The 26,466-nt window shown below is 43.5% G+C and overlaps 1 protein-coding gene across 4 annotated transcripts in view; it reads right to left on the bottom strand.

The window, feature by feature from the left end:
• Positions 1-26,466, bottom strand: part of RBMS3 (RNA binding motif single stranded interacting protein 3) — a 1,285,867-nt gene that overhangs the window by 148,146 nt on the left and 1,111,255 nt on the right. For 2 of the 4 annotated variants that reach the window (XM_030205863.1, XM_030205872.1), the window contains exon 10: positions 10,175-10,225. The exons of the other annotated variants lie outside the window; for them this stretch is intronic. In XM_030205863.1, the coding sequence (XP_030061723.1) occupies positions 10,175-10,225 (51 nt within the window). The remainder of the gene's footprint in view (positions 1-10,174; positions 10,226-26,466) is intronic. 4 annotated transcript variants of the gene reach the window in all.

The following is a 26,466-nucleotide window of genomic DNA, read 5'->3' as shown; positions in this document are numbered from 1 at the left end:
TACACTTCAGAACATAATCAATGTAGTAAAATATCCAATACATTTTATAGGCTTAAAGCACACTGTTTCTTCACAGTTAACTTATAGTCCTTTTATATATACATTTTTATATTTTCATCACTATCTTGATTCATCTATGCTAAATTCATCATCATTATGTATCATTATTTATTTATGTTGTGTTTTTCCAATTTCCATGTTTTTAGACCTCTGAGGAAGACACTGTGCTGAAACACGGCCTATGTAGGGTCTTTTGGGTCAGCTTATTTTGGCATATAAACTCTTGGATGCTCTTATTCTTTGTTTGCTTTGGTTATTTGGAACTCTCCTCACTTTCACCCATGTTGCTTTTGCTTGACATTTTGTGGAAGTTGTGAGGATCCTCCCCTTCTTTCTTGCTTGAGTTTTACTAGGCGCATGCGCACAGGAGCCAAGCTTACCGTAGGAACTCTTCTGTGCATGCGCTATCACAATCCTTCCAAACCAAAGCACAATCCTCCTGCCAAACTCCCTAATGCTCAATGCTATGAGCGTGCCTATATTTGCAACTCATTAGCATTGAGCATTAGGGTGTTGTTCTTCTGCGTTGTTGCAGCAGTATTTTTATAGATCTATTTGGAACAATACTGGAATTGTGAGTATCGGGGCCTAACAGGCTCATTTTCGAAAGAGAAGGATGCCCATCTTTCAACACAAATCGGAAGATGGGCGTCCTTCTCACAGGGTCACCCAAATCGGTATAATCAAAAGCCGATTTTGGACGTCCCCAACTGCTTTCCATCGCAGGGATGGCCAAAGTTCCTGGGGGTGTGTCAGAGGCATAGCGAAGGCGGGACTTGGGCGTGCCTAACACATGGACGTCTTCAACCCATAATGGAAAAAAAGGGCGTCCCTGATGCATACTTGGACAACTTTACCTGGTCCTGTTTTTCTTATGACCAAGGCACAAAACGTTGCCCGAACTGACCAGATGACCACCAGAGAGAATCAAGGATGACCTCCTCTTACTCCCCCAGTGGTCACTAACCTCCCTCCCACCCTCAAAATTGTTTTTTAAATATCTTGTGCCAGCCTCTATGCCAGCCTCAAATTCATACTCAGGTCCATCACAGCACTATGCAGCTCCCTGGAGCAGTTTTAGTGGGTGCAGTGCACTTCAGGCAGGTGGACCCAGGACCATCCCTCCCTATCTGTTATACTTGTGGTGGTAAAGGTGAGCCCTCCAAAACCCACCACAAGCCCACTGTACCCACATCTAGGTGCCCCCCTTCACCTGTAAGGGCTATGGTAGTGGTGTACAGTGATGTGTAGTGGGTTTGGGGGGGGGGGGGGCTCAGCACACAAGGTAAGGGAGCTATGTGCCTGGGAGCAATTTCTGAAGTCTACTGCAGTGCCTCCTAGGGTGCCCGGTTGGTGTCCTGGCAGGTCAGGGGGACAAGTGCACTATGAATGCTGGCTCCTCCTAAGACCAAAGGGCTTGCATTTGGTCGTTTCTGAGATGGGCATCCTTGGTTTCCATTATCGCCGAAAATCAGAAACGACCAAATCTAGAGACGACCATCTCTAAGGATGACCTACATTTCAGGATTTGGGCGTCCCCGACTGTATTATCAAAACGAAAGATGAACGTCCATCTTGTTTCAATAATACGCCCCTTCATGGGACGTTTTGCGAGAATGTCCTCAGAAAAACTTGGGCGTCCCTTTCGATTATGCCCCTCTAAGTGTACTTTTTTCTTTGATTCCTAGTAACCTTGAGCAAATCATTTTTCCTGTTACTTCAGGTTCAAGGCTGTATTGTACCTGATCACTTATCACCTCTGTGCAGCTCTATGCACAGCTTAGTAGAGAGCTGACTGTCATAAAATGCTGTTTGTTACAAAGAGAATTACCGTGCTGGAACAAAAAATGTTGAGCAACATGCTCTAATTCCAAAATGCTTATCATAATCAGTCATCATGATAACCTGTTGTCAGTGAAGGGAGCGTTTCAGGACAGCTTCAGATTCATCCCTACAAAAGTGTACATGAGTAACTAACTCAGCATTTGCCAAAGTCATTGTAGCACTGGAATTCTTAATTTAGCATTGCTTACTTTATTAATTAATACAAAGCATAGAACAAATTGTCTCAAGAGGGGAGAACCAATATCTCCATCCTACATCCAAGTGGATTTAATACAGCTTTGTCTACAGTAGCGATTCCCAAACCTACCCTTGGTGACTCCCAGAGTATTCATGTTTTCAACATATCTGCAACATGCATCAGCTCTCTTTACATGCCTTGCCTCAATTTTAGTAAATGAATCCCATGCATATTTACTCTGGATGACTTGAAAACCCAGGCAGGGTGAGGACTGGCTTGGGAAACACAGATCTATGGCAAAACACCCTTAAAAATATCCCCACCCTACCCCAACTCTATGATCAGTGTACCTTTTAAACACTCCCTGCTCCCCCATATCACCCCAGTAATATTCAGATAGTGTGTGGGGGGGGGGGGGGGGGGGGGGAGGGGAGGGGGTCAGTAGGGTTTTTTTAATTACATGTGGTTCAGATTCCCTGCTATTTGGATAAGTACCATGATTTCTGACCTTACACACCAACCAAGCATGCAGCCAGTAGGATAAGCAGACCCATATTCTAGTTATTGAAACTCAGTCTTTTTAAAAATCCTCCCGGGAGGATTTAGGGGAGTCAATATTCACAGTGATTTAACCTGAATGTTAGCACTAACTGCCAGTGGCGATCCTAGGTCGGCTGCCACCTGGGGCGGATCGCCGCTAGGCACCCCCCCCCCCCCCCCGGGTGCAGCGGCGTCCATCCCCCCAGGGTGCAGCACAACACCCCCCCATGCAATGACACCCCCCCTCCCCAGCGCATCAAGCCCCCCCCCCGGGTGCATTCTTGGCTGCTGGAGGGTGCAGACAGCAGCTGCGCGCCTGGTGGCTCCACTGGCTCCCTGCTCCCTCTGCCCTGGAACAGGAAGTAACCTGTTCCAGGGCAGAGGGAGCAGGGAACCAGCGGAGCTGACAGGCGCGCAGCTGCTCTCTGCCCCCTCCAGCAGTGTGCACCCAGGGCGGACCGCCCCGCCCTTGGTACGCCACTGCTAACTGCTAAAGCCATAGCCGGCTATTTTGTTGGTGTTCAGGGGGCAGAGTTGGCACTTATGTGGTTAACTACCAATTTTAGCACTTAACCACTAAAATTAACCGGACAAATTGGATTGCATAAAAGTCAGTCCCATCTTTATCCAACTTCATTTAGGCGGTGAATATCACACTTAACCAGATAAGGGATAGCCAGCAGCACAAACCCAGATATTCAACGTCTGATTTCCCCCTAGACCCCCAAGAGACTGTCTTCCTTGTCCCTCCCTGAAACCTTCTGATCAATTTATCCCTATCACTATGAAGCCACACTTTTAAAATGTAGGAATTTATATTGATCAGGAACTTTCCTTTTATGTCCACATCTCACCATTAGTGAAATCATGTTTCATTACATTATGGCATTTTCACTCCATTCATTACTATCTCGATGGCTCTTCTTCACATTATAGTAGCTTCACTTATGCTGCTCTTCTGCTCTTATCAGATTAAATGTATTCAAACAGTCAAAACACTGCCCTCTGTATTTTTGCTTGAGCAAAAAGATATGATGATATAACCCCTCTGATGATTCAACATCATTGGTTCCCAGTTCTGTTCAGATAGAATTCAAGATACTCATGCTCACTCATAAAACTGGAATCCCAGCCTATATTTCTTCTCTTATTATCCCACATTCCCCTGCTAGGATTCTACGTTCCCTTCATGATGGTCATTTGGACATTCCCCCAAGCATGCATTTTTCTGCGCTGCCCCACGTCTTAGGAGATCCCTTCCTCATGATTTTTGCACAGAGCTTTCTAATTTCAAGACTGCCCTTTAAACACACTTATTCCAGAAGGACCTTTATAGCCATGGAAAAATTCAGGGTACGGGAAATGGTATGGGATTTGATATACTGCCTTTCTGTAGTTATAATCAAAGGAGTTTACTTATTTTGTACCTGGGGCAATGAAAGGTTAAGAGGCCCTTTTACTAAGCCGCGTAGGAGCCTACGTGTGCCCAACGCATGTCAATTCAGAGTTAGCATCCAGCTACCATGAGCCACTGAATATCTGCCCTAGGCATGGGCGCCGACTCCGTGGGTGCTGTGGGTGCTCAAGCACCCCCAATATTTTCAGCCACTTAGGCACTGGCAGGGGCGGGGGGGCGCCGACCTCTGAAGGGCACCACCGCCGCTTACCCCTCTGACGTCGCAGACTGCAGCTGAGCGTCTATTTAAATTTACCTCCGTCGCAGCGTCAGTGAAAGCACTGGCCGCTCGCTAGCAGCCTTCCCTTCACTTCGCTCAACAGTGTCCCGCCTTCTTCAGCATCAGTGAAAGCGCTGGCCGCTAGCAGCCTTCCCTTCACTTGGCTCGGCAGTGTCCCGCCTTCTTCTGACATCATTTCCGCGAGGGCGGGACACTGTCGAGCGAAGGGAAGGCTGCTAGTGGCCAACGCTTTCACTGACGCTGACAAAGGCGGGACACTGTTGAGCGAAGTGAAGGGAAGGCTGCTAGCGAGCGGCCAGTGCTTTCACTGATGCTGCGACGGAGGTAAATTTAAATAGACGCTCAGCTGCAGTCTGCGACGTCAGAGGGGTAAGCAGCGGCGGTGCCCTTCAGAGGTCGGCGCCCCCCCGCCCCTGCCAGTGCCTGAGTGGCTGAAAATATTGGGAGTGCTTGAGCACCCACAGCACCCACGGAGTCGGCGCCCATGCCTAGGGCAGATATTCATTGGCACTTAACTGGAAAGTGCGCTGCATATCTGCTTTGACTGCCTCGGCGCTATTCTACTAGTGCCAAGACAACCTGAGGACAGAGTTGGGATGGACCTGAACTTTTCTGGGCTTCACAGACATTTAGTGCCAGTGACCAGATAGCTACCCTGGCAGGTTGGACCACACACACTACTAAATATGCCCGTTTAGCTATCAGGATACAGTAGTGAATATCTGTAACTTCCAGGTACCACCAAACACCTGGCTTTTCAGTGCTGGTGCCAGGATAGGGGCTGGCAATGAATATCCGGGTCTAATGTAGCCAGTGGCCTACAACATTTAAGGAAACACTAAGCACCACCGGCTGCACATCAGGCCCTATATTTCTTGACTAGGATGCTGTTATATGCCAGCTTGTTACATTGTTTTTGCCAGCAGTCCTTCATTTTGAGAAGCACATTAAAACACCCTGTTAGGTGCAACAATTTAGCCCATTTGCAAGAAATTTTGCAAAGTTCATCCCGCATAGTAAATATTTGTGCATAGTCCACCATGTTCAAAAATATGTTTCATACATAACAGGGATGTGCATTTGCTTGAAATGACACAGGAAATGTTGTTGACATTTCCTATATCTTTTGTCATTTTTAAAATGAAATAATAAAAAATAACCTCAAAGGTAGGCAATATTATCATCAACCCCCAGATTCTATATAGTTCAACTTAAGTTGTGCGTGCAAATCCGGCCGTACTGTGGATTTGCACGCACAACTTAATTAGCTAACAAGCCAATCAGTGCCAATTAATAAGCAATTATTGGCACTAATTGGCATTAATTAGAATTTATGAGCACAACTGTCTAAGAACTCTGTCTAAGCTTACTCTATAAAGTAAATTGCATAAATTCTAAGATGCATAGTTGAAAAAGGGGCATGGTTATGGGCGTGGAATGGGTGAATCATATACGTTTCTAAAAACTATGCACGCTGGAGATGGCTGCAAACAGAAGCTAAGACAGGACCAGAGATTGCAAGAGTTATCCTCCTGTAGCAGTTTCTTAAAGGATTACCCCTGCTTATGAAACAGTGGATGGGGAAGCACCCTAAACTGACCCCAAAGGATGCTCTAGAGGTGGCTGAAGCCTTCTATGAAGCACAACCAGAGCTGGAACTCTACAAATAGAGGAATCAGGCTCGGAGTCCTGGGAGGAAAAAAGAAAAGGCTGAATCAGATAACTCGAGGCATCAGAAACCACCCTCCAGAACAGGGTCTGTAACGAAGGGGCTAGAGTGATGGAAGCCCTTGTCCTCATGAATACACCACAGCCCCTTAGCCTGGCTATAGGCCTTACTCCCTTACTTGTTTCTGGTGTGGAGGAAGAGGTCATATTGCCAGGGACTGCCAGAATCTAGCCAAAGATGCCATGGATATGAATATAGTAACCACCAATTGTTGTAACATTGTGGAGGCCTTCCATCCCGAGAACTGGAACTGTGTGATACAAGTTGAGTTGGAAGGATGCCCATGTCAGGCACTGATGGACTCTGGTAGTGTCAAGATCCTCATCCAGAGAGAAATACTCACCAGACTGCAGTTGAATTATGATTAGACTGTGATCTTGGCATATGTACATGGTGACCAGAGGCAGTATCCTACAGCTCAAGCATCCTTTAAAACATCTGTGGGGCAAGCTCACCTGGAAGTTGTTGCCTTGCATTGGCTAACTTATCCAGTTGTACTGGGCTAGGATTTTCCAAATTTTGGTTCTATTTGACTCCAGCTGGCTGCTAGCCTGAGAAAAAGGAGGAGTCTTTCCCTAAGATCTTCCCACTGGAAGACCCTGATTTGTATACCAAAACCCCAAAACTGCCTAAACCCTGCCGTCAGCAGTTATTAGAGAAACTGTGTTGCTCTCTGAATTTAGGAGCTGCGGTAGATGAAGAACCGGAGCCAGGGAAGATGGAAGCCCAGAGAACCCAGATCCTGTAGACAGTCAACCTGTAGTGAAGGAACTACAGGGAATTTTAAAAGGGCAGAATCAAAGGATGAGTCCCTTACAGCAGCACAGGCTAGGGTTGTGACAGCAAATGGGAACCCTGTGGGCAACCAGGACCCCTCTCTAAGGTAGCACTCCCATATTTCATAATAAAGAGTGTCTAGTTGTACAGGGTGGCCATGGGATCCCTGAAGAGAGAAGAGGTAGAGCAACTCTTAGCCCTTCAACCTTACTATAGGCAGGTCATGCAATTAGCCCACAGTCACCTCTTAGTAGGTCACTTGGGGGAGGAGAAGACCCGGGATCGGATTTTGGCTCAGTTTTTCTGGCCGGGTGTATTTAAGCAAGTTGAGCTCTTTTGTCAGTCCTGCGAGGGTTCCACCTGTCCCTCTTATGCCCATGCCCATAGTCAATACCCCGTTTGAAAGAGTGGTGATATATTCTAGGGGTCCTACAAAGTCTATCACCTGTGGCAACAAGTATATTGTGGTTATTTTGGAGTATGTTACTCGCTACCCAGAGGCCATTGTCCTGTATAATATGAAAATTACCATGTGGCCATTGTTCTGTGAGAAGTCTTTTCCTGAATGGGGATTCCTACCGAAATACTGACTGACCCAGGCACTACCTTTATGCCCAGGATCATGAAGCAAGTGTGTGCCCTGCTTAAGCTAAAGACCCTGCAGATGTCCATTTATCATCCACAGATGGCCTGGTGGAATGCTTCAGTATGACTCTCAAGCAAATGTTGAAGAAGTTTGTGGCCAAAGTCAGGAAAAACTGGGATTCTCTACTCCCCTATGCGATACTTGCCCATCTCACTCACAATATCACAGTTCCCTTGCTGCTTAAACTTGCTCACAATTGCCTAACTAATTTAAGCTCAATACTACCCATCAGTGCTCCAGAGCTCAATGCACAACATCTGAATTTCACACCATCTTGTACCTCCCAGCAAGCCTTATATCAAATCAGAGTAGCTGCATAGTATATGTCTGTAAAACATTTAAGGGTACTCTAAAACATCAGCATTCTAGAAGCTCATCATGATAAATGGGAGAAGAAAAGCTGTCATCAGAAATTACAGATATTACACATACAGAGCAGAATTTACTAACAATAGATCTGTTTTTTTTCACCAGAGCAATCGCTGTTTAAAGTTAAGTGGTAGTCCTGACATTTAATTTTATACATATATTAGTAGCAGTATCCATTTAATGAACTCTGCTGAATAGACATATAAGGCAACTGTCCATTTACTATAGCTCTTCTATTTGGCAAGTCTAAAGTAAACAATTTATCCATTTAGTATCTGAATATCACCACTACATTGATAATTTCTAGCTCCACTTTTGCTCCTCCCCAAAGATGGCCCCTTATTATGTAAATAAAATCTGGCCATTTACAGCTCCATAGAACATTAAAATCAGAAATGAAATGTCCCAGTCAAGATATGTTCAGTTTTGGAGTTATTGTAGAAAAGATTTGCCAATGTATGGCCTTTTCTAAAATACCCTCAGGAGTGCCTGTGTGTCTTGCTGGCTCTTGCCATAGCAGCAGCCATTTTACAAATATCCACATGGGAAAAATCAATGGAGGAAAAGCAGAAACTTGTATGTGCAAGTGCCGCCACATACATAAATTATTCAAAACTTTCACATGTAAGTGTTGCCATTTACACGTGTGGGCAACAGGAGGGGGGAATCCAAAGCACAGGAAACAAGGCCAACCAAAAAAAGCACAATAGGCCTCCAAGTGTGCGTTGGCATCCACACTTTAATGAAAAACTTGGCATGGGCTGTGTTTCGGTGGAATGCCTATGTCAGGGGTCTATAAAAAACAATATTAAAAAAACTTATAAAATGATATTTTAGAAATGAAAATGAACAAAGTACATATAAATGTAGAAGGGTACTCAAGTAACACTAAAATTAAAAACATACAAGTTGAATACAAAATGACATCTTGAAAAAACTAAGGTAAACGTGTGGGTGATTAGCATACAGTAATGAAAAGTAAAACATTGTAGTGAATATGACAAGGCCCACACTGGGTCTCTCATTAAAGTCTGGATGCCAACTCACTCTTGGAGGCCCATTGTGTTTTTTTGCTTGGCTTGATTTAGACATATGTGTTTGCTATTATGCAAACCTATAAATGTGAATGCTGCTAATTAAATGCAGAGGTCACAATTTTTATTTTCAATGTGAGGGGGAAATAAGCATTATGGGATTAAGAAGGATAATTATTATTCCCACTTGTACACAGCTGGCTCAAATACATACTTTTTAACAACCTATATTGTATGTACCAGAGAGCGGGTGTACATCCTTTATGAAATGTGTATATTTTTGCTCCCCTCCCCCATCGCAATCAAACCGCATTCCCAATAGGCCCCTTGCACTCTCTATGTATAACTAGCCATTGAGCCCATTAAAACGGGCTAGTATGGGGTTTTTCCAAGGCCCCCTCCCCTCGCCGCTGCAGGCCCCCCCGAGGTCACCGCTACCGGTGTCCCCCCCCCCCCCGGAGTCACCACCACCGCCACCCCTCCACCCGGCCCGGGCCCTCTCTTCGTTATTGAACTTACATCGCTGAAACGCAGCACGCAGATCAGCAGAGCTCCCGTCGGCCTTCCTTCTCTGCCTGTGTCCCGCCCTCGTGTGACGTAACGTCGGCAAGGGCGGGACACAGGCAGGGAAGGAAGGCCGACAGGAGCTCAGCTGATCTGCCTGCTGCATGTCGGCAATGTAAGTTCAATACTGAAGAGAGTGCTCGGGCCAGGTGGAGGGGGGGGGGTGGCGGCGACTCCGGGTGGGGGGAGCGGTAGCGGCGACGGCGGTTCCCTCCCTCCCCTTCACGCAGTTTCCCTCTCTGACCCGCCCCGTCATCACGTATTGACGCGGGGGCGGGACAGGGAGGGAAGTCTCTACTGCGCATTTGCGGGTGAGTACGGTCACTCGCCATTTATATGTTTGATAGACATCCATGTCTAATTTGAGCCCTTTCTAAATTCACCATTTACACTCGGATGTTGGTTCCACATGTAAATACCAGCATTTCCACATGGAAATTGTAAATAAGGCTTCTAAAATAACCCTATGGTATGTTAAACAGCCAGATTTTATCCATATAATAGATGAAAATATACGGATAGGCAAGCTATGTAATTGCTCCCATCCAGCAAACATATAACTTGCTTTGACTATTGGACTCAATATCTATCTATCTATCTATCTATCTATCTATCTATCTATCTATCTATCTATCTATCTATCTATCTATCTATCTATCTATCTATCTATCTATCTATACACCACATACCACATTAAACAAATGGATAAGAAAGATGTTCAGAATTTACACTTACTGTTGGTTGCATAACATATTGTGGATGAGGCATCCATGAAGTACTCTGGACCTATGTATCAAGCAATATTTATTAGCACCAAGCAAAAAAGTATTAATTTCAGTGCATTAAATACATTTATAATTAATCAAATCTTTACAAATGCACGCCATATGGAGTACAATGTTTTTCTCCCTGCTCTCTCCTACCTCATTTACACACACCCACACTACCATAACCTACACCCCCTCTAAGACCACACAAGGTTCAACTCACTATCAATCACTAAGAGCACAGCAGCTAAACCAGAGTAGCTTAGTATTCAATAAAGCAACACAAATAGATTCATATTTACAAAATCTTTATTGTGTGCAAGAATGTGCCTACTAATGTATTAACAAACGGTTAGTAAATCACATCGGATTACATACTAATGAGCCTGATATGTAAATCAGTGCAATATTTATTACATTAATATCAAAATATCATCCACTCTGGATTACACATTAGTCACTGATTCCACAAGATGATAAAGGCATCCTACTGAGCACAGGCAGGTTGTGGAGAATGGAGGAGCGGCCTTATGGTTAGTGCAGCGGGTTGCGGATCTGGAGAATTGGGTTCAATCCCTGCTGCTGCCTAATAGTAGTGGGTTGAGATCCTGAGGAACCAGGTTCAATTCCCTCTGTAGCTTCATGGAACAGACTTTGATCCTGCAAAACGGGGTTGAATTCCTACTGCAGCTCCTTGTGGCTCTGGGCAAGTCACTTAACCCTCCTTTGCCCCAGCTATAAAATAAGTACCTGTATATAATATGTAAACTGCTTTGATTGTAACCACAGAAAGGTGGAATATCAAATTCCCAGCCCCCACCTTTCCATTGTCCCAAGTATAATATAGTACTAGATTGTGAGCCCATTAGGGGCAGTACCAGTACCAGTTCCTGAGAAAGAAAATTGTAAACCGCTTACATCTAGGCAATATATAAATACCGAAAATAAATAAAACTGAGATGTTTTAGCTGCTGCAAGAGGAAATGCTTCAGAAAGAAACAAGATGGGCAGGAGCAGGAGCTGAAAAACAGAGAAAGGAAGGACAAGGAGGAAGAGGAGTAGATGAGAGACATGAAAAAAGAGCTAAAACATAGAGGAAAGAAATAAAAGGAGGAAAGGAGTAGATGAGACATGAAAAAAAAGATTAGAAAAGGAGAGAAGGAAAAGAGAGACAGAAATTGGGAGCTAGAATACAGGTACAGAGAAGGGCAACAAAATGGTAAAGGGGATGGGACGACATCCCTATGAGAAAAGGCAAAAGCGACAAGGGCTCTTCAGCTTGGAGAAAAGATAGCTGAGGGGAGATATTATAGAGGTCTATAAAATAATGAGTGGAGTGGACCGGATAGACGTGAATCGCTTGTTTACTCTTTCCAAAAATACTAGGACTAGGGGGCACGCAATGAAGCTACAAATAAGTAAATTTAAAATGAATCAGAGAAAATATTTCTTCACTCAACGTGTAATTAAACTCTGGAATTTGATGCCAGTAAATGTGGCAAAAGTAGTTAGCTTAGCACGTTTTTTTAAAAGTTTGGCTAATTTCCTAAGAGAAAAGTCCATAAGCCATTATTAAGATGGATTTAGGAAAGCCCACTGCTTATTTCTAGGATAAGCAGCATAAAATCTGTTTTACCCTTTGGAATCTTCTCAGATACTTGTAAACTGGACTGGCCACTGCTGGAAACAGGATGCTGGGCTTGATGATTTTTCAGTCTGGCAATACTCAACGTGTAATGAAAGTCAGGAATTCGTTGCCAGAGTATGTAGTAAAAATGTATTGTACTCTTTTGGGATCTTGCTAGGTACTTGTAACCTGGATTGGCCGCTGTTTGATACTGGGCTTGATGGACTATTGGTCTGTCTCAGTATGGCAACACTTATGTTCTTATGTAAAAATAAGTTAGGAATTCCATCAGTTTTGCTAATAAGAGAGCACCACAGCAGAACTGTAAAGGGAATTTCAACACCATATTTGGTGAATTCCATCAAAAGGACACATGCTGTCATGTGAATGGGACCATATCTTCTATAACAGAAAGTGTTAGCATTTCTTGAGCGTGTAAGGTCTGTGATTCTTAAAATTAATAATTTGAAGGTGGTTATCTGACCACAAACACAACAAAAAGAAGCTATCCAATGACAACCATTTCATGATATAGGACCTAACCTATCATTAAGCATAGTCAGGACAGGAACAACTGTAACATCTGTAAAGCTAACAGCTACAAGAACTGCACACACTACCTCCTACAATCTAAAGCTTGCTTTTAGGACACTATTTTCTTTTTCTCCGCAATACACCTATTATTATCATTGCAGAAACAGTCTTGGGCTGGGGTGAGGCATCATGGCTCCTTTCATATCCCTGCAATAATGAGCCCTGCATTTTCTCAACAGAAGCCACCTTAATCAATGGCCCTGACCCTCTCCTCTTGACAGTATGTGAACACAGCCCCAGGAAGTAAAAGATTTAAATTGGGGGCTTTCCACAGTGCAGTGAATAGCACTGCCACTGATCTACCAAACTGGTCCATATCTGGATTTAATTATGATTCTTCATAGATGTGAATGACTGCAGTTGTATGTTGTATGCTTCAAATCTTGCAGTGCAGCTATTGTATGCTAGCCAATACTAATCTGGATCTGAAAGTGAACTCTGCAGCCCCTTGCTATATCTAGAAAGAGTAAGTTGAGAAGGAGTCAGGTTAGAAGCAATGTGTTTGTGGATTACCCCCCCCCCCCCTACCACCACCACCACACACACACACACACCTTCTGCTAGGTTTATTGAGAATGTGGAGGAGTGGCCTAGTGGTTAGGGTGGTGGACTCTGGTCCTGGGGAACTGGGAAACTGAGTTCGATTCCCACTTCAGGCACAGGCAGTTCCTTGTGACTCTGGGCAAGTCACTTAACCCTCCATTGCCCCAGGTACAAATAAGTACCTGTATATAATATGTAAGCCGAATTGAGCCTACCATGAGTGGGAAAGCGTGGGGTACAAATGAAACAAAAAAAAAACCATAACACAATGATGCAGAAGGGAAGGAGGAACATATAAAAGCTCTCTATAGTGCATTGTGAAAAAGGGTCATACAACCTTGATTGAGGGGAGACTAATAGAGGTTTTGAAAGGATGAAGGGAGTAAATGGTGTTGGTGGGGGCTGGAGTCCAATGGTCTATCACACATCAAGTTCCAAACCAGAGGAAAAACATTGAGAGCTAGCAGGGTAGAACAGAAGGAAGGCAATCTCCTCTCCCCCTGGCTCTTCCCTTAAGTTCAAATTACTTCCTCTCTTAAAAAGTGAAGATTCATTGTTCCCAGTCAATGGAAACAAGCAGAAAATATTTTCCAAAGGCAAAAACTTGTATTGACAACCATACAGTGACACTGTTACAGATGTTATGTGCAGCAGGCTTTCTTGGGCAGCACATTTACAAAAATTGGACTGATAAAGAGGCCAATATTGTATGCAGTAAAAAACGCAAACGGGTGACGCAAGAAAAGCATAAGATGAAACTGCATGACTAGCATTCTTTTATCCAACAGAAGACAATCCACAAGGAAAGTAAGCTAGTGGTGTGACCCGCTAGTCATTGACTATGAGAAGGTGTAAAAGGCACCATCCTGTAACAGCATCATAAGGTACTCTTGTGTTTCCGTAAAATCATCAGCTATAGAGTGCAACAAACATCATCTTTGCCCTCGAAAAAAGGATGTTCAACTCTAAGCCTTCCACTTCTGGTATATGACCCTATGATGCTTATGCTTCATGGCATAGTGTCTCCAAATGGGTTATTTCGACATATGCTTTGGCCTTTTCAATAACCCAGGGAGACGTATAAATCTATATAGTCTTTATTAAGGAGCGACAAATGACTCAACACAGCGTTTGTGCTTTGGTGCCTATGCGCCTGCTTCAGGAGTCTAAAAAACATATACAAACTGTAGAAAACTATGAATCACAAACAGCCATCTACATGAATGAAAAGCAAAACTTGAAATTAAAAATACACATAAAATTTAAAAGTATTGTAACATGTAAAACTGTACTTCTAGATCATTAAAAATACCTCATTGCATGTGGACATACAGCTATACCATGTGACATATACAAAGTCTATAAAACCCTAAATCATAAGTAACCATCTACATAAAGTGAAAAAACATACCTTGATATTAAAAATACACATCAAATTTAAAAGAATTGTAACATGTAAAACAGACCTTCTAGAGCATTAAAAGTATTTCATTGCATGTGGGCATACATTTATTCCATTTTATATAACTTATAAAATTGTATATGTATGTGCTCTAGGTAACTGACCTTAGGATGTTCCAAAGGTTTAAAAAGAAAACAAGTTTTCTTATGTGGTCAAGTTATTGGATGTCACAATTCTATAAAAAAATGTATAAAAAATATAGGGAACAGTATATGAATATAATGAGAGAAGGGAGAAAGTATGTTGCCATGAGAGGTTATAAAAAAAAAAACAACAAATATCCTATTTATATAAATGAGACAGAAAGTCTCAAAATGTAGTGTTACAAATGAAAATAATATTAATAAAGGAGTACTATTATGAAAAAAGAGTATTAATATAAAAAAGAGTGCTAATATAATATGGAGTACTAATATAAAAATATAAAGAGAAGACGGAGAGAGAGAGAGAGAAAAAACCTTTTAGACGCTAGAGGAGTAAAAAACGAGCATGTCGGTAAAAAAGCAAAAGAATGACAAATCTATATACAAATGTGCCATCTCTAAGCGATCAAATTCTTATAGCAAAGAAGCCCTAAAACGCATATGGAAGCGAATGCATTGTGTAAATGGAAACGTGGAGGGCCATAGTCAAAAGGGGCGCCCAAGTTTTCCTGAGGACGTCCTCGCAGGACGTCCCGGCGAAGGGGCGGGGAACCCATATTATCGAAACAAGATAAGAGTCCATCTTTTGTTTCGATAATATGGTTGGGGATGCTCAAATCTTGACATTTAGGTCTTCCCTACAGATGGTCATCCTTAGACTTGTTCGTTTCTGATTTTTGGCGATAATGGAAACTATGGACGCCCATCTCAGAAACGACGAAATGCAAGCCATTTGGTTGTGGGAGGAGCCAGCATTCGTAGTGCACTGGTCCCCCTGACATGCCAGGACACCAACCGGGCAGCCTAGGGGGCACTGCAGTGGACTTCAGATAAAGGTCCCAGGTGCATAGCTCCCTACCTTGTGTGCTGAGCCCCCCAAACCCACTACCCACAACTGTACACCACTACCACAGACCATACGGGTGAAGGGGGCACCTAGATGTGAGTACAGTGGGTTTGTGGTGGGTTTTGGAGGGCTCACATTTACCACCACAAGTGTAACAGGAAGGGGGGGATGGTCCTGGGTCCGCCTGCCTGAAGTGCACTGCACCCACTAAAACTGCTCCAGGGACCTGCATACTGTTGTGATGTACCTGTGTATGACATTTGAGGCTGGCATAGAGGCTGGCATAAAATATTTTTAAGGTTCTTTTTTGAGGGTGGGAGGGGGTCAGTGACCACTGGGGGAGTAAGGGGAGGTCATCCCCGATTCTCTCCGGTGGTCATCTGGTCAGTTCGGGCACCTTTTTGTGCCTTGGTCATATGAAAAACTGGACCAGGTAAACTTGTCCAAATGCTTGTCAGGGACACCCTTTTTTTTCCATTTTTGGTCGATGTGTTAGGCACGTCCAAGTCCTGCCCTTGCTATGCCTCTGACATGCCTCCGGGAACTTTGGTTACTCACCAAATATTGCAATAAAGATTCTTCCAAAGCCTGCAACAGCAGTCTAAGCGAGAAGTTAAAAAGAGGGATATGGATACAACTGTCTGTTGTTTAAATAGATCAAACTCATGCCAAAAAGGACAGGACTGAGCATGCGCATAGACGTGTCTGTTTGACAGATGAGAAACATGGAGAATGCGCACGAATGACGTGCAAATGATGTTCTGTCAAACATGTAGTTTTTCCTGCACTACTTTGACGTAGGAATTGAGGGTTCCTCCACCGCCTGTGGCTGCTTCTCGTTTTTATTTCTACATATAATATGACAGGAATGAAACTCAATTTTAAACTATGGTTTGTTGGTATGTTCTTATTCTACTAGTGTTCATCTATCAGGTAGGCATCAGTCCAGCAAAGTTACTCACCTGTAGCAGGTGCTCTCCGAGGACAGCAGGCCAAGTATTTTCACATGTGGTTGACGTAATCTGACAGAGCCCGGTGCAGACACTGACTAACGAGTTGTAGAAATTTCTAGCAGTGTCCCACTGCACATGTGATGGTGCCTTCCCACCCGATAAGCGAGCTTGAAACCTTCACTCATTGTAAAAAGCTACAGAATGCAACTCCAAGGAGAGGTGAGAGGGTATGTGAGAGTAGTTGGCCTGTTGTCCTCAGAGAACACCTACTAAAGATGAGTGGGAATACCTAGCTACCAGGCTCACCAAAAACAACAATGCTAGAACAATAGGGACTCAAAATGTCAAGGCCTGTATTTAATTGACCTGAAACAGTTGGAGGAATAGTTATGGAACTGCAGCCTGGAACAGAACAAAACTAGAGGGGTGGAGTTGGATTCTCGACATTGAACAAATTCTGCAGGACTGCTTGACTGAACTGGTGGTCATGTCAGGCATCCTACTCAGTGCAGTAAACAGATGTGAATGTGTGGACAGATGACCACACGTTGCAACTTTGCAAATCTCTTCTGTGGAGGCTGACCTCAAATGGGCTACCGACGTAGCCATGGATCTGATATTATGATCTTTGAAATGATCCTCTAGAGTCAGCACAGCCTGGGCATAAGTATAGGAGATCCAATCTGCTAGCCAATTGGAAATTGTGCATTTGCCTATGGCTACCCCCATCCTGATGAATCAAAAGAAACAAAAAACTGTGTGGCTGTCTATGGGCTTTTATCTTCTCCAGATAGAAGGCTAAGGTTCGCTTGCAGACCAAAGAATGCAGCACACTCTCGCCAGGATGGCCATGAGGTTTTGGCAAAAATATTTGCAGGACAATTGACTGATTAAGATGGAACTCTAACACTACTTTAGGAGGAAACAGTGTGCATGTGGAGAGCTACTGGTGACACTTAGTGTAAGTTGGATTAGCTACTAGGGCTTGAAGCTCACTGACCCTGCAAGATTAAGTGACCACCACCAGAAATACAACTTTCCAGGTCAAATACTTCAGATGACAGGAATCAAGCAGCTTGAAAGGAGCTTTCATTAGCTGGGTGAGGAAAATGTTGAGATCCCGTAACACAGTTGGAGGTCTGGTTCTGATGGGGGGGCGGGGGTGGTTGCACTAGGCTGTTTACTATGTACAGCCAGTGCTTAGTTGAATTGGCAGCCTGTTGAATGCATTGAGAGAAATATTGTTTTTTTTGGCTGCTGTTAAGGCTTGGTGGTACCTTGTAATGAGCTTCCTACAGCTTGCCTTAACCTGTCCTCATCCAGATTAGATTTATGCGATCTCCTTTCCAGTTTTTGTCCTTTGTGTTTAAGGGTCTGAAGTTCTGGAGAAAACCAAGGTGAGCATTTATGAGTGAGGCAGTATTTTTGTGATGCAGTTTTCTCTACAGCCTTAGTTATGTGTGTATTCAAAATATCAACCTGCTTTGTCTCCAACTTTCTTCCAAACTTTGGACAGTGACATTTGTTTAAAGGTTGTTACTTAGAGGAAATTTGATTAGAAAGTGGTCTGTTCATGATAGAGATGTTATTTCAGTACCATTTTCCCAATGTTCTGGGATGTCAACCACCTTATAGGACATCAAATCGAATATTCAACCCTTTTCATGAGTTGGAAAATTTATCAACTTTGTGAATCCTAGCATTGTCATTGTGGCCAGGAAGACTGCTGTTGTGGTATCTGGGGTTTTGATATTTAGATTAAATCACCAGTCTAGGGAAACTCAAGGTCACCTCTGTAATAGATCAAGGAGTTCTTAATAGATAATGTGTTGCTACAAGGTGCTTGGTATACCATGAGCAGCTAGATTGGTTTTTCCTCTTCTAGCTGGAATAAAATGGATTTTTCTCTTTTTGATGATCGATAATGATTCTGCAATTTAATTGTGTCCTGAGTCAGTACTGCTACCCATCCATCCCTTCTCCCTGGTCATGGTTGATGTTGGATGTTGAAACCTGTTGGGAATAGTTCAGACAGTGGTAAATCCCTGAAGCAGATAAAGACTTGATGTAGATACTAAACAGAATAGGTGACATATTAATCTTTGCGGTATCCCACAGGTCAGTGCCCATGGTGGTTATGAAGTGCTGCTGAATAGTATTTCTCCAAGGACAAGCAGGCTGTTGTATTCTCACATGTGGATAACATCATCCAATGGAACACGGTGCAGAGGCTGACTAGCGAGTTGTAGAAATTTCTAGCATCTTTCCACCATGTATGTGCTGGTGCATTCCCACCTGATGCATGAGCTTGGGTCCCTCAGTCTTCATTTTGTCCCGCAGAGTTAGGGGACATGTCATAGTGCTCTCCTTAGTGTGGATATTTTTCCAGATTTTTCAGTGCCTTCCTTTGCAGTTCTTTTTGCTTTCTTTTACTATTTTGTTAATAGTTTCCTTTTTCTTACAAATTCCTTTTATTTTTCATAGTTTTTGCGGCACTTCATGTTTTCTTTCATTTTCGCATCTGCTACACCATTTTTGGCCAGAGCACCAACCTCAATTTGGCCTCTGCCCCTTTTTTTCTTCACAATTGAGGAGTTTAATTTGGCTGTGATTCTTTTTTCGATGTCTCAGAAGACCCCCAGTGGTTTTAAGAGGTGCACCCAATGTAATCGGGTGATTTCGGTAATGGACCCACACTCATGGTGCATTGGGTGCCTTGGGCCTAACCACAAGCATAACTCTTATTCTCTTTGTTCAAAAATGCAGCTGAGAAAACAGAGGGCACAGCAGGCCCAACAGGAGAAAATATTTGTCTTCTCGAAGATCCATGGATTGACATTGGTGCTAGAAGCATCGACTTTGATGACTTTGAAGGTTTCTACATCCACTGTGAGTGCACCAGGAGACATATCTGATACTGGCACCTGGAAGGGTGTTGTACTCAACCTCAGTGCATACAGTGCTACTCTCAATGTTGGAGGAGGAAGCTTCACCAGAGTCGGAGACTAGGACCGTACCTCAGTGCTCTTCAGGGTGAGGACATGGTTCCTCTGAGGTGAGGCAGACATAGACTCTTCCAGCCCACTCGGAGTATGAGTAACAGTATGATTAGGACCACTCATGGGACTAAGAGGAGGACTGACATTACTTCTTGGAGGGGGAAGTCATATGGTATTCCCTCGGATCCCTCCCCTTCTCAACAGAAGCAAAAATCTCCACTTGAGGGTCTTTTCCTATTAGTCTTTGGGTTGTCATGATTTGCTTTCTGTTCGATACCATCACTGGCAGGGGTCCTATGGATTGCCTGATCTACCTTTTTCATTTTCATGTTTCTCAGTGGGGAATGTGGCACATTGAATGAACTGTTTTATACACACACCCCTCCACACACACACCTTTTCTTTGATTCATGGAGTTCCTTTATTTGTTTTGATTAGTTTGTAAATGGCTTTGAGCATCCTCTTGTAAGACGGTATATCTAGTACCAAACAATAAACAATGATGTTGCTGCATACTTTGCCAACAAAATTAAGTCTCTGCAGGATTTACAAGCAATCTCACTCAGGAGCACACAAACATGACTCTCCTTATAAAGACATAAGAGACTCAACACAATAACAGAGGAGAACCTTGACATAATCCTAAGAAGGCATCAACCAACTATATGGTCCCTCAACCCCTGCCGAAAGTACAGTAGCATGCAGGGGCCTCAAGGAAGGCACAACAAAAAATCCTCTCTTTCTTTTTTTCAGTTCAAGTATCTTTTTATTAATTTTCAAAACTTCCAAGAAAAATATAAACAATAAAACTAAGCACCACCGCTGTGTTGCAATATGTAAGAAAATGAAACAACATTTGTATCAGAGCAACCCAATATATAATCATTAAACTTCTTCCAATATGTTTGAAATTTAACCTACTAATTGGTTTTCTGTGCCACAATTGCTTGAACACCTCTCTTTCTAATTATCAACTACCAATTGTATTAAAAAGGGCAGTGGTGCATCCTCTGCTAATGAAAAACAACCTTGGCAAGGACAAGCTCAAATGTTATTAGACAGTATCTAGCATCCTATTTCTAGGAAAACTTACAAAACAAAAGTCTGTGTTCAGCTCAGCAACTGGCTAGAAGAGAGAAAATGGCTAGATCCATGTCAATCTGGATTCAAATCTGGTTATAGAATAGAGATGGTTTTCCTATCCCTATTAGAAGATCTTAACAAAAACCAAGCCAGGGGATATGCCTTGCTGTTAGTACTGCTGGATTTCTCATTAGTTTTGAGACTATGGACCACAATATCATACTAGCACAACAGAAACAGGTATTGAGGCATAGTACTTGCTTGGTTCATATCATATCTATCTACATATTTATAAATGATCTAGAGATGGAAATAACTTGTAAGGTAATTATATTTGCCGATGACACACAGTTATTCAAAGTTGTTCAACTGCAAGAGGATTGTGAAAAATTGCAAGAGTAACTTATGAGACTAGGAAACTGGGCAACCAAAAATCAGATTATGCTTAATGTGAGCGAGTGCAAAGTGATGCACATGGGTCAGAGGAACCCATACTATAGATATCTGATGTAAGGTTCCATATTAGGAGTCACCACCCAGGAAAAGATCTAGGTATCATCGTTGATGATACGTAGAGATCCTCTGCTCAGTGTGCAGCAGTGGCTAAGAAAGCAAATAGAATGTTAGAAATTATTAAGGAGTGGAAAACAAATCTGAGACTATAATGCCTTTGTATCGCTCCATGGTGTTACTACACCTTTAATATTGTATATAATTCTGGTCACTGCATCTAAAAAAAGATATAGCAGAATTAGAAAAGGTACAGAGAAGGACAATGGAAATGATGTGACAGCTCTATAAGGAAAGGTTAAAGCAGCTAGGGCTCTCCAATTGACCCTATACAGTTCATTTTCAATATACAAGATCAACAAAGTTTCCATTGGCATAAGGAGTACCTCAGGGATCTATTCTATCACCAACACTCTTCAATATCTTTCTAGCCCCCCTACTTACTCTTGCCCAATCTTTAGGTTTTGCAGCTTTTGTCTACGCAAATGATATCCAGATTTTACATGCTTTAGATCCAAGCGACACTCGCATGATCCATACCATTAAAAATAATCTGACTCAGCTAACTGACTGGTTACAAGAAAACAGGCTTACCCTTAACCAATTAGTGCCTAATGTTCCCATAATAGGCCATATAGGAACAAATTGATTTGTTCCCATATTGGAACAGTGGGTACTAATGGGTTAATCCAGACAAATCGAGATCTATCCTCTTTTCTAAATCTGTAACTACCACCTTATCTTCACCTATTTTTCTCCACACTGTCCCATTCAGTCCGCAACCATCTGCCAAGTTATTGGACTTTATTCTGAACAACACATTATCCTTTCAGCCACAAATTTCTATGGTAGTTAAGAAATATTTTTTCAAACTCCATTAGATCCGCTCAATCAGGTCCCTTCTCGACCCTCCTGCTTTAAGCATACTGATCCATTCATTCATCATTAGTCAACTAGATTATTGTAACACACTTTACGTTGGCCTTAAAACAAAGGATATCTGATGACTGCAATTAATACAAAATACAGCTATAAAATTGATCACAAGGGCAAGAAAGTTTGACCATGGTACATCCCTTCTGAAGTCAGCTCATTGGTTACCACTATCCCACCGTATTGTTTATAAGACAATACTCCTAGTGTATAAGATTCATTAGAGTGGTGAGCCCCTATACCCTTCATGGATATTAACCCCTTATTCTTCTTCAAGAACCCTAAGATCCTAAACTCAAAATCAGTTAACCATACCTTCATTCCGAAACATTTTCCATGAACACACTAGGCATGCAATATTTTCTGTCCAAGGCCCACTTCATTGGAATAAATTACCTCAATTGCTCCGCCACCAGACTTCGTTAGAAAATTTTAAAACAGCACTCAAAACTTTCTTGTTTGTAGATGCCTATGGTTCAACTACCTTAGATCTATCTAGTCCCAATGTGAACCTGAACCATTTATCCCCCTCATCTCATTCTATCAGCATTGTAGTTCATCCCCTTCTTTTCCTTATGTCTAGTCTAATCCACCCACCCCTTTATTTTTCTTTCTTTTCTTTTTAGAATGTAAGCTGCCCAGAAATCATGGTATGATGGGCGGGATAATAAATGCTTAATGAACTTGAGATATGATAGAGGTCTGTAAAATACTAAGCAGGGTGGAATGGGTAGACATAAATCGCTTGTTTACTCTTTCTAAAAATACTAGGACTAGGGGGCACGCAATGAGGCTACTAAGTAGAAAATTTAAAACAAACCAGAGAAAATATTTCTTCACTCAATGTGTAATTAAACTCTGGAATTTGATGTCAGTGACAAAAGTAGTTAGCTTAGCAGGGTTTTTTTTTAAAAGTTTGGATAATTTCCTAAGAGAAAAGTCCATAAGCCATTACTAAGATGGATTTAGGAAAGCCCACTGCTTATTTCTAGGATAAGCAGCATAACATCTGTTTTACTCTTTTGGAATCTTGTCAGGTATTTGTAACTTGGATCGGCCACTGTTGAAAAGAGGATGCTAGGCTTGATGGATCTTTGGTCTGTCTTAGTATGGCAATACTTATGTACTTACCTCACTGCCACCATGGCTGCTGACCTGCGGGATACTACAATGATCAATACTATTCAGTGATATCTCTAGACAGAAAAATTCGGGGTGGCAAGCTAGGTATGGGGGGGAGGGGGGAAGCCAAAATGACATTTCCACACATCATACCCCTCTTCCCCCTCACCACACCCCCACTTTTAAATTGTCAATATAAGACATTACGGCATTCTATACATAAAGAAACCCACTCTCCCCCAGCCAGTTTTAGCTACATGGTAAAAACACAATTATACCTGATACTCCCCCCCCCCCCCCCCCCTCCAATCATTTAACAAATTCGTCTCTGTGGAAGTGAAGTCTGGAGACTCTCTAGGACTGGAGAGAATCTCAACATAAACCCTGCACCTCCATTTTTCTATCTCTACACAATATTCCCCAACAATGGAGCTATACCCCTTTCAACACACCATACAAAACATTTTCACACTGTGATTATCACCTCAGGAACAGCACATGCTCTTTCCACAACCAGACGTTTGTTTAAAGTGACATCAAAATCTCTTTTGGGAAATATGAACTCCCCCTCAAATCACAAGTCAGGAACCTTGGAATATATCTAGATTCAACACTTACTCTGATCCCCCAAATCAAAGCAACCTTCAAGCTGCTTCTATCATTTGCGACAACTACGCTGCCTCTCTCCTCACATTGAGAAGGCAAGTCTTGTTTCAGTTCTGTATGCCATGATAATATCAAGACTGGCTTACTGTAATGCTCTGTACACTGGTCTGCATCAGTTCCAATTGATTCAGAATGCTACAGCAAGACTAATAGAAGGTTGTAAGTGTCGTGACCACATCACACTATTTTTGCAAAATCTTCACTGTCTACCAGTACAATGCAATAAAGGAAATGGCCTGAAGTACTTGAATAGGACCTCCCTCTACACCTCCAAGATCTTTAATGAAAAAAATAACTAACTTGTCAGCTTAGGCGGTCGGTGGCCCAACTGTTTGGGGAGGCTAAAGGGGGAGGGGTTGGGGTGGGGCCAGGGGTGGATCTTAAATCCATAATTGTCTGATAGCACACAGAAAAAATAAATAAATAAAAAATTACAATACCTTTTATTAAATTTAGATATTAGATATGTATCATATGTCAAAGAATAAAGTGGTTGCTCAAAGCATAAACTAACCACAATCGTAACTACAAAACACTATGCACAACTTTGTGCAAAAACACACTCAGAACCTTACTGTACCATACATATTACACTGGGCAGAACCTAATACACCAATATATCACCCATACGGAAAATGCAGACCGTCAACAATAAAATGCCATACATAAGTAAATAAATATAAACATTTAATGTTGAGCACCTAATTCTCAAAGTGGACATATTCCAACCACTATAATGAAAATAAAATTATCTTTTCTACCTTTGTTGTCTGGTGACTTTGTTTTTCTGATCATGCTGGCCCAGTATCCGATTCTGCTGTTATCTGTCCTCTTAACTCCGTTTCCAGGGCTTCCTTTCCATTTATTTCTTTCCTTTCCTCCTTTCTTCTTCATTTCTGGTCCTCAGCTTCTGCCTATTTTCTTCCTCCATGTGCAGTTTTTCTCTCTTCCTTTTCCCTTGTCTCATCTCCTTCCTCACTCTTCCCTCCCCTTCCATCCACCCATGTCCAGCAACCCTTCTCTCCCCTCCATCCACCCATGTCCAGCAACTCTCCTCTCCCCTGCACTCCCCTCCATCCTCCCATGTCCAGCAACCCTCCTCTCCCCCTGCCCTCCCTTCCATACACCATGTCCAGCAACCCTCCTCTCCCCTCCATTCACCCATGTCCAGCACCAGCAACCCTCCTCTCCCCTCCATCCACCCATGTCCATCAACCCTCCTCTCCCCTCCCCTCCATTCACCCATGTCCAGCACCAGCAACCCTCCTCTCCCCTCCATCCACCCATGTCCAGCAACCCTCCTCTCCTCCCTCCCTCCCCTCCATCCAGCAGCCCAACTCCCTTCTGCCAGCCATTTCCTGCCTTCTTCCAGCCCCCTCCCCACCGATCTCCCAACCCCCGCTCCCCCCGTCGCCGTCGTCAATCATCTGACATCTGCCCGATAGCCCTCGTTCCCGTCCTGCCCTCGCCCTACCTTAAAATAGTGTAATTCTCCTCGAGCAGGCGGTGTTTCTGCAAGGGCGGAGCCATGCGAGGGAACGCTGGAGCCTGCTGCTGCTTGCAATGCTGGCGCCGCCCGCTCGAGGAGGATTACACTATTTTAAGGTAGGGCGAGGGCAGGACGGGAACGAGGGCCATTGGGCTGATGTCAGATGATTGACGACGGCGATGGGGGGAGCGGGGGTCGGGGGATCGGTGGGGCTGAAAGAAGGCAGGAAATGGCAGCTGAGGGCAGACGGAGAAGTCTGCAGCTCGTGGGGTGGGGGCAGCGGTTGAGCTGGGGAGGCTAAGCCTCTTATACCGGGCGCCTATGCTTGTCAGTCTTACAGAGACACACACACATACACACACACACACTCAAGGAGTGACACCGGCTGCATATACTTAGCACTATTGTTTATCCACTCCTACCCTAGCTAAGATAATATTCAAGCACTTTTCTGACCTCATATGCAACCTTCTTTAAATTAGTCCCCTTATTTTCTTAATCCAGTTTTTCTATCATATCTATCTATATGTTCCATCTTTGCTTATAGCCTATGCTGTCTATTAAAATATTTTCTTGCATATTGTGTTTACATTGTACTATGTCATACTTTGTACCATTGTTTGAATATTTTTACTGCTGTAATTGTGCTTATGTCTGACTTATTTTTGCTGTACATTGCCTTGAGTGAATTTCTTCAAAATGGTGGTAAATAAATCCTAATCCTATATAATAATTCTCACCACCAACGTTCTAAAGTAGCTGCCTGTGTCCGTGGCTCCTGCAGTTGCTGAGCTAGGCTCCGTAGTCAGGCTGATGTCACTCACAGCTGATTCCCAGTCAGGGGGAATCAGCTGTCAGTGCGCTGCACCCTGCAACAGGACAAGCGCGGCACCGCAGACAAACCCCCCCTCCTCGGCGCATCAACTAAGCCCCTCCCCCCAAAGCACATCACCCAAACTCCTCCCCCTGGTCCCCTGGTGCATCAACCAAGCCCTTCCCCTCCCTCCCCCCGAAGCACATCAACAACCCCCCCCCCCCCCCCGGGGCACATCAACCCCCTCGCACCCGCAGCTGCCAATGGTAACGCTGTCCGGCCGCTGCTGCGTCTCCTGTTGGCAGGGGGAGAGGAGACTCGCTGGACATGGATGGCTGTAGGGGGGGCAGGGGAGAGGGAGGAGGGGAGGGGGTCCTGAGACCAGATGGGTGCCTATAGGGGGGGCAGGGGAGACAGGAGGGAGGCTGCACATGCGTGGCTGCAGGGGGAGAGGAGGGTCGCTGGAGATGGGTGG

This window comes from Microcaecilia unicolor, chromosome 1 (genome assembly GCF_901765095.1).
Source record: "Microcaecilia unicolor chromosome 1, aMicUni1.1, whole genome shotgun sequence".
Lineage (NCBI taxonomy): Eukaryota > Metazoa > Chordata > Amphibia > Gymnophiona > Siphonopidae > Microcaecilia > Microcaecilia unicolor.
This window is presented reverse-complemented; position numbering and strand designations above follow the sequence as displayed.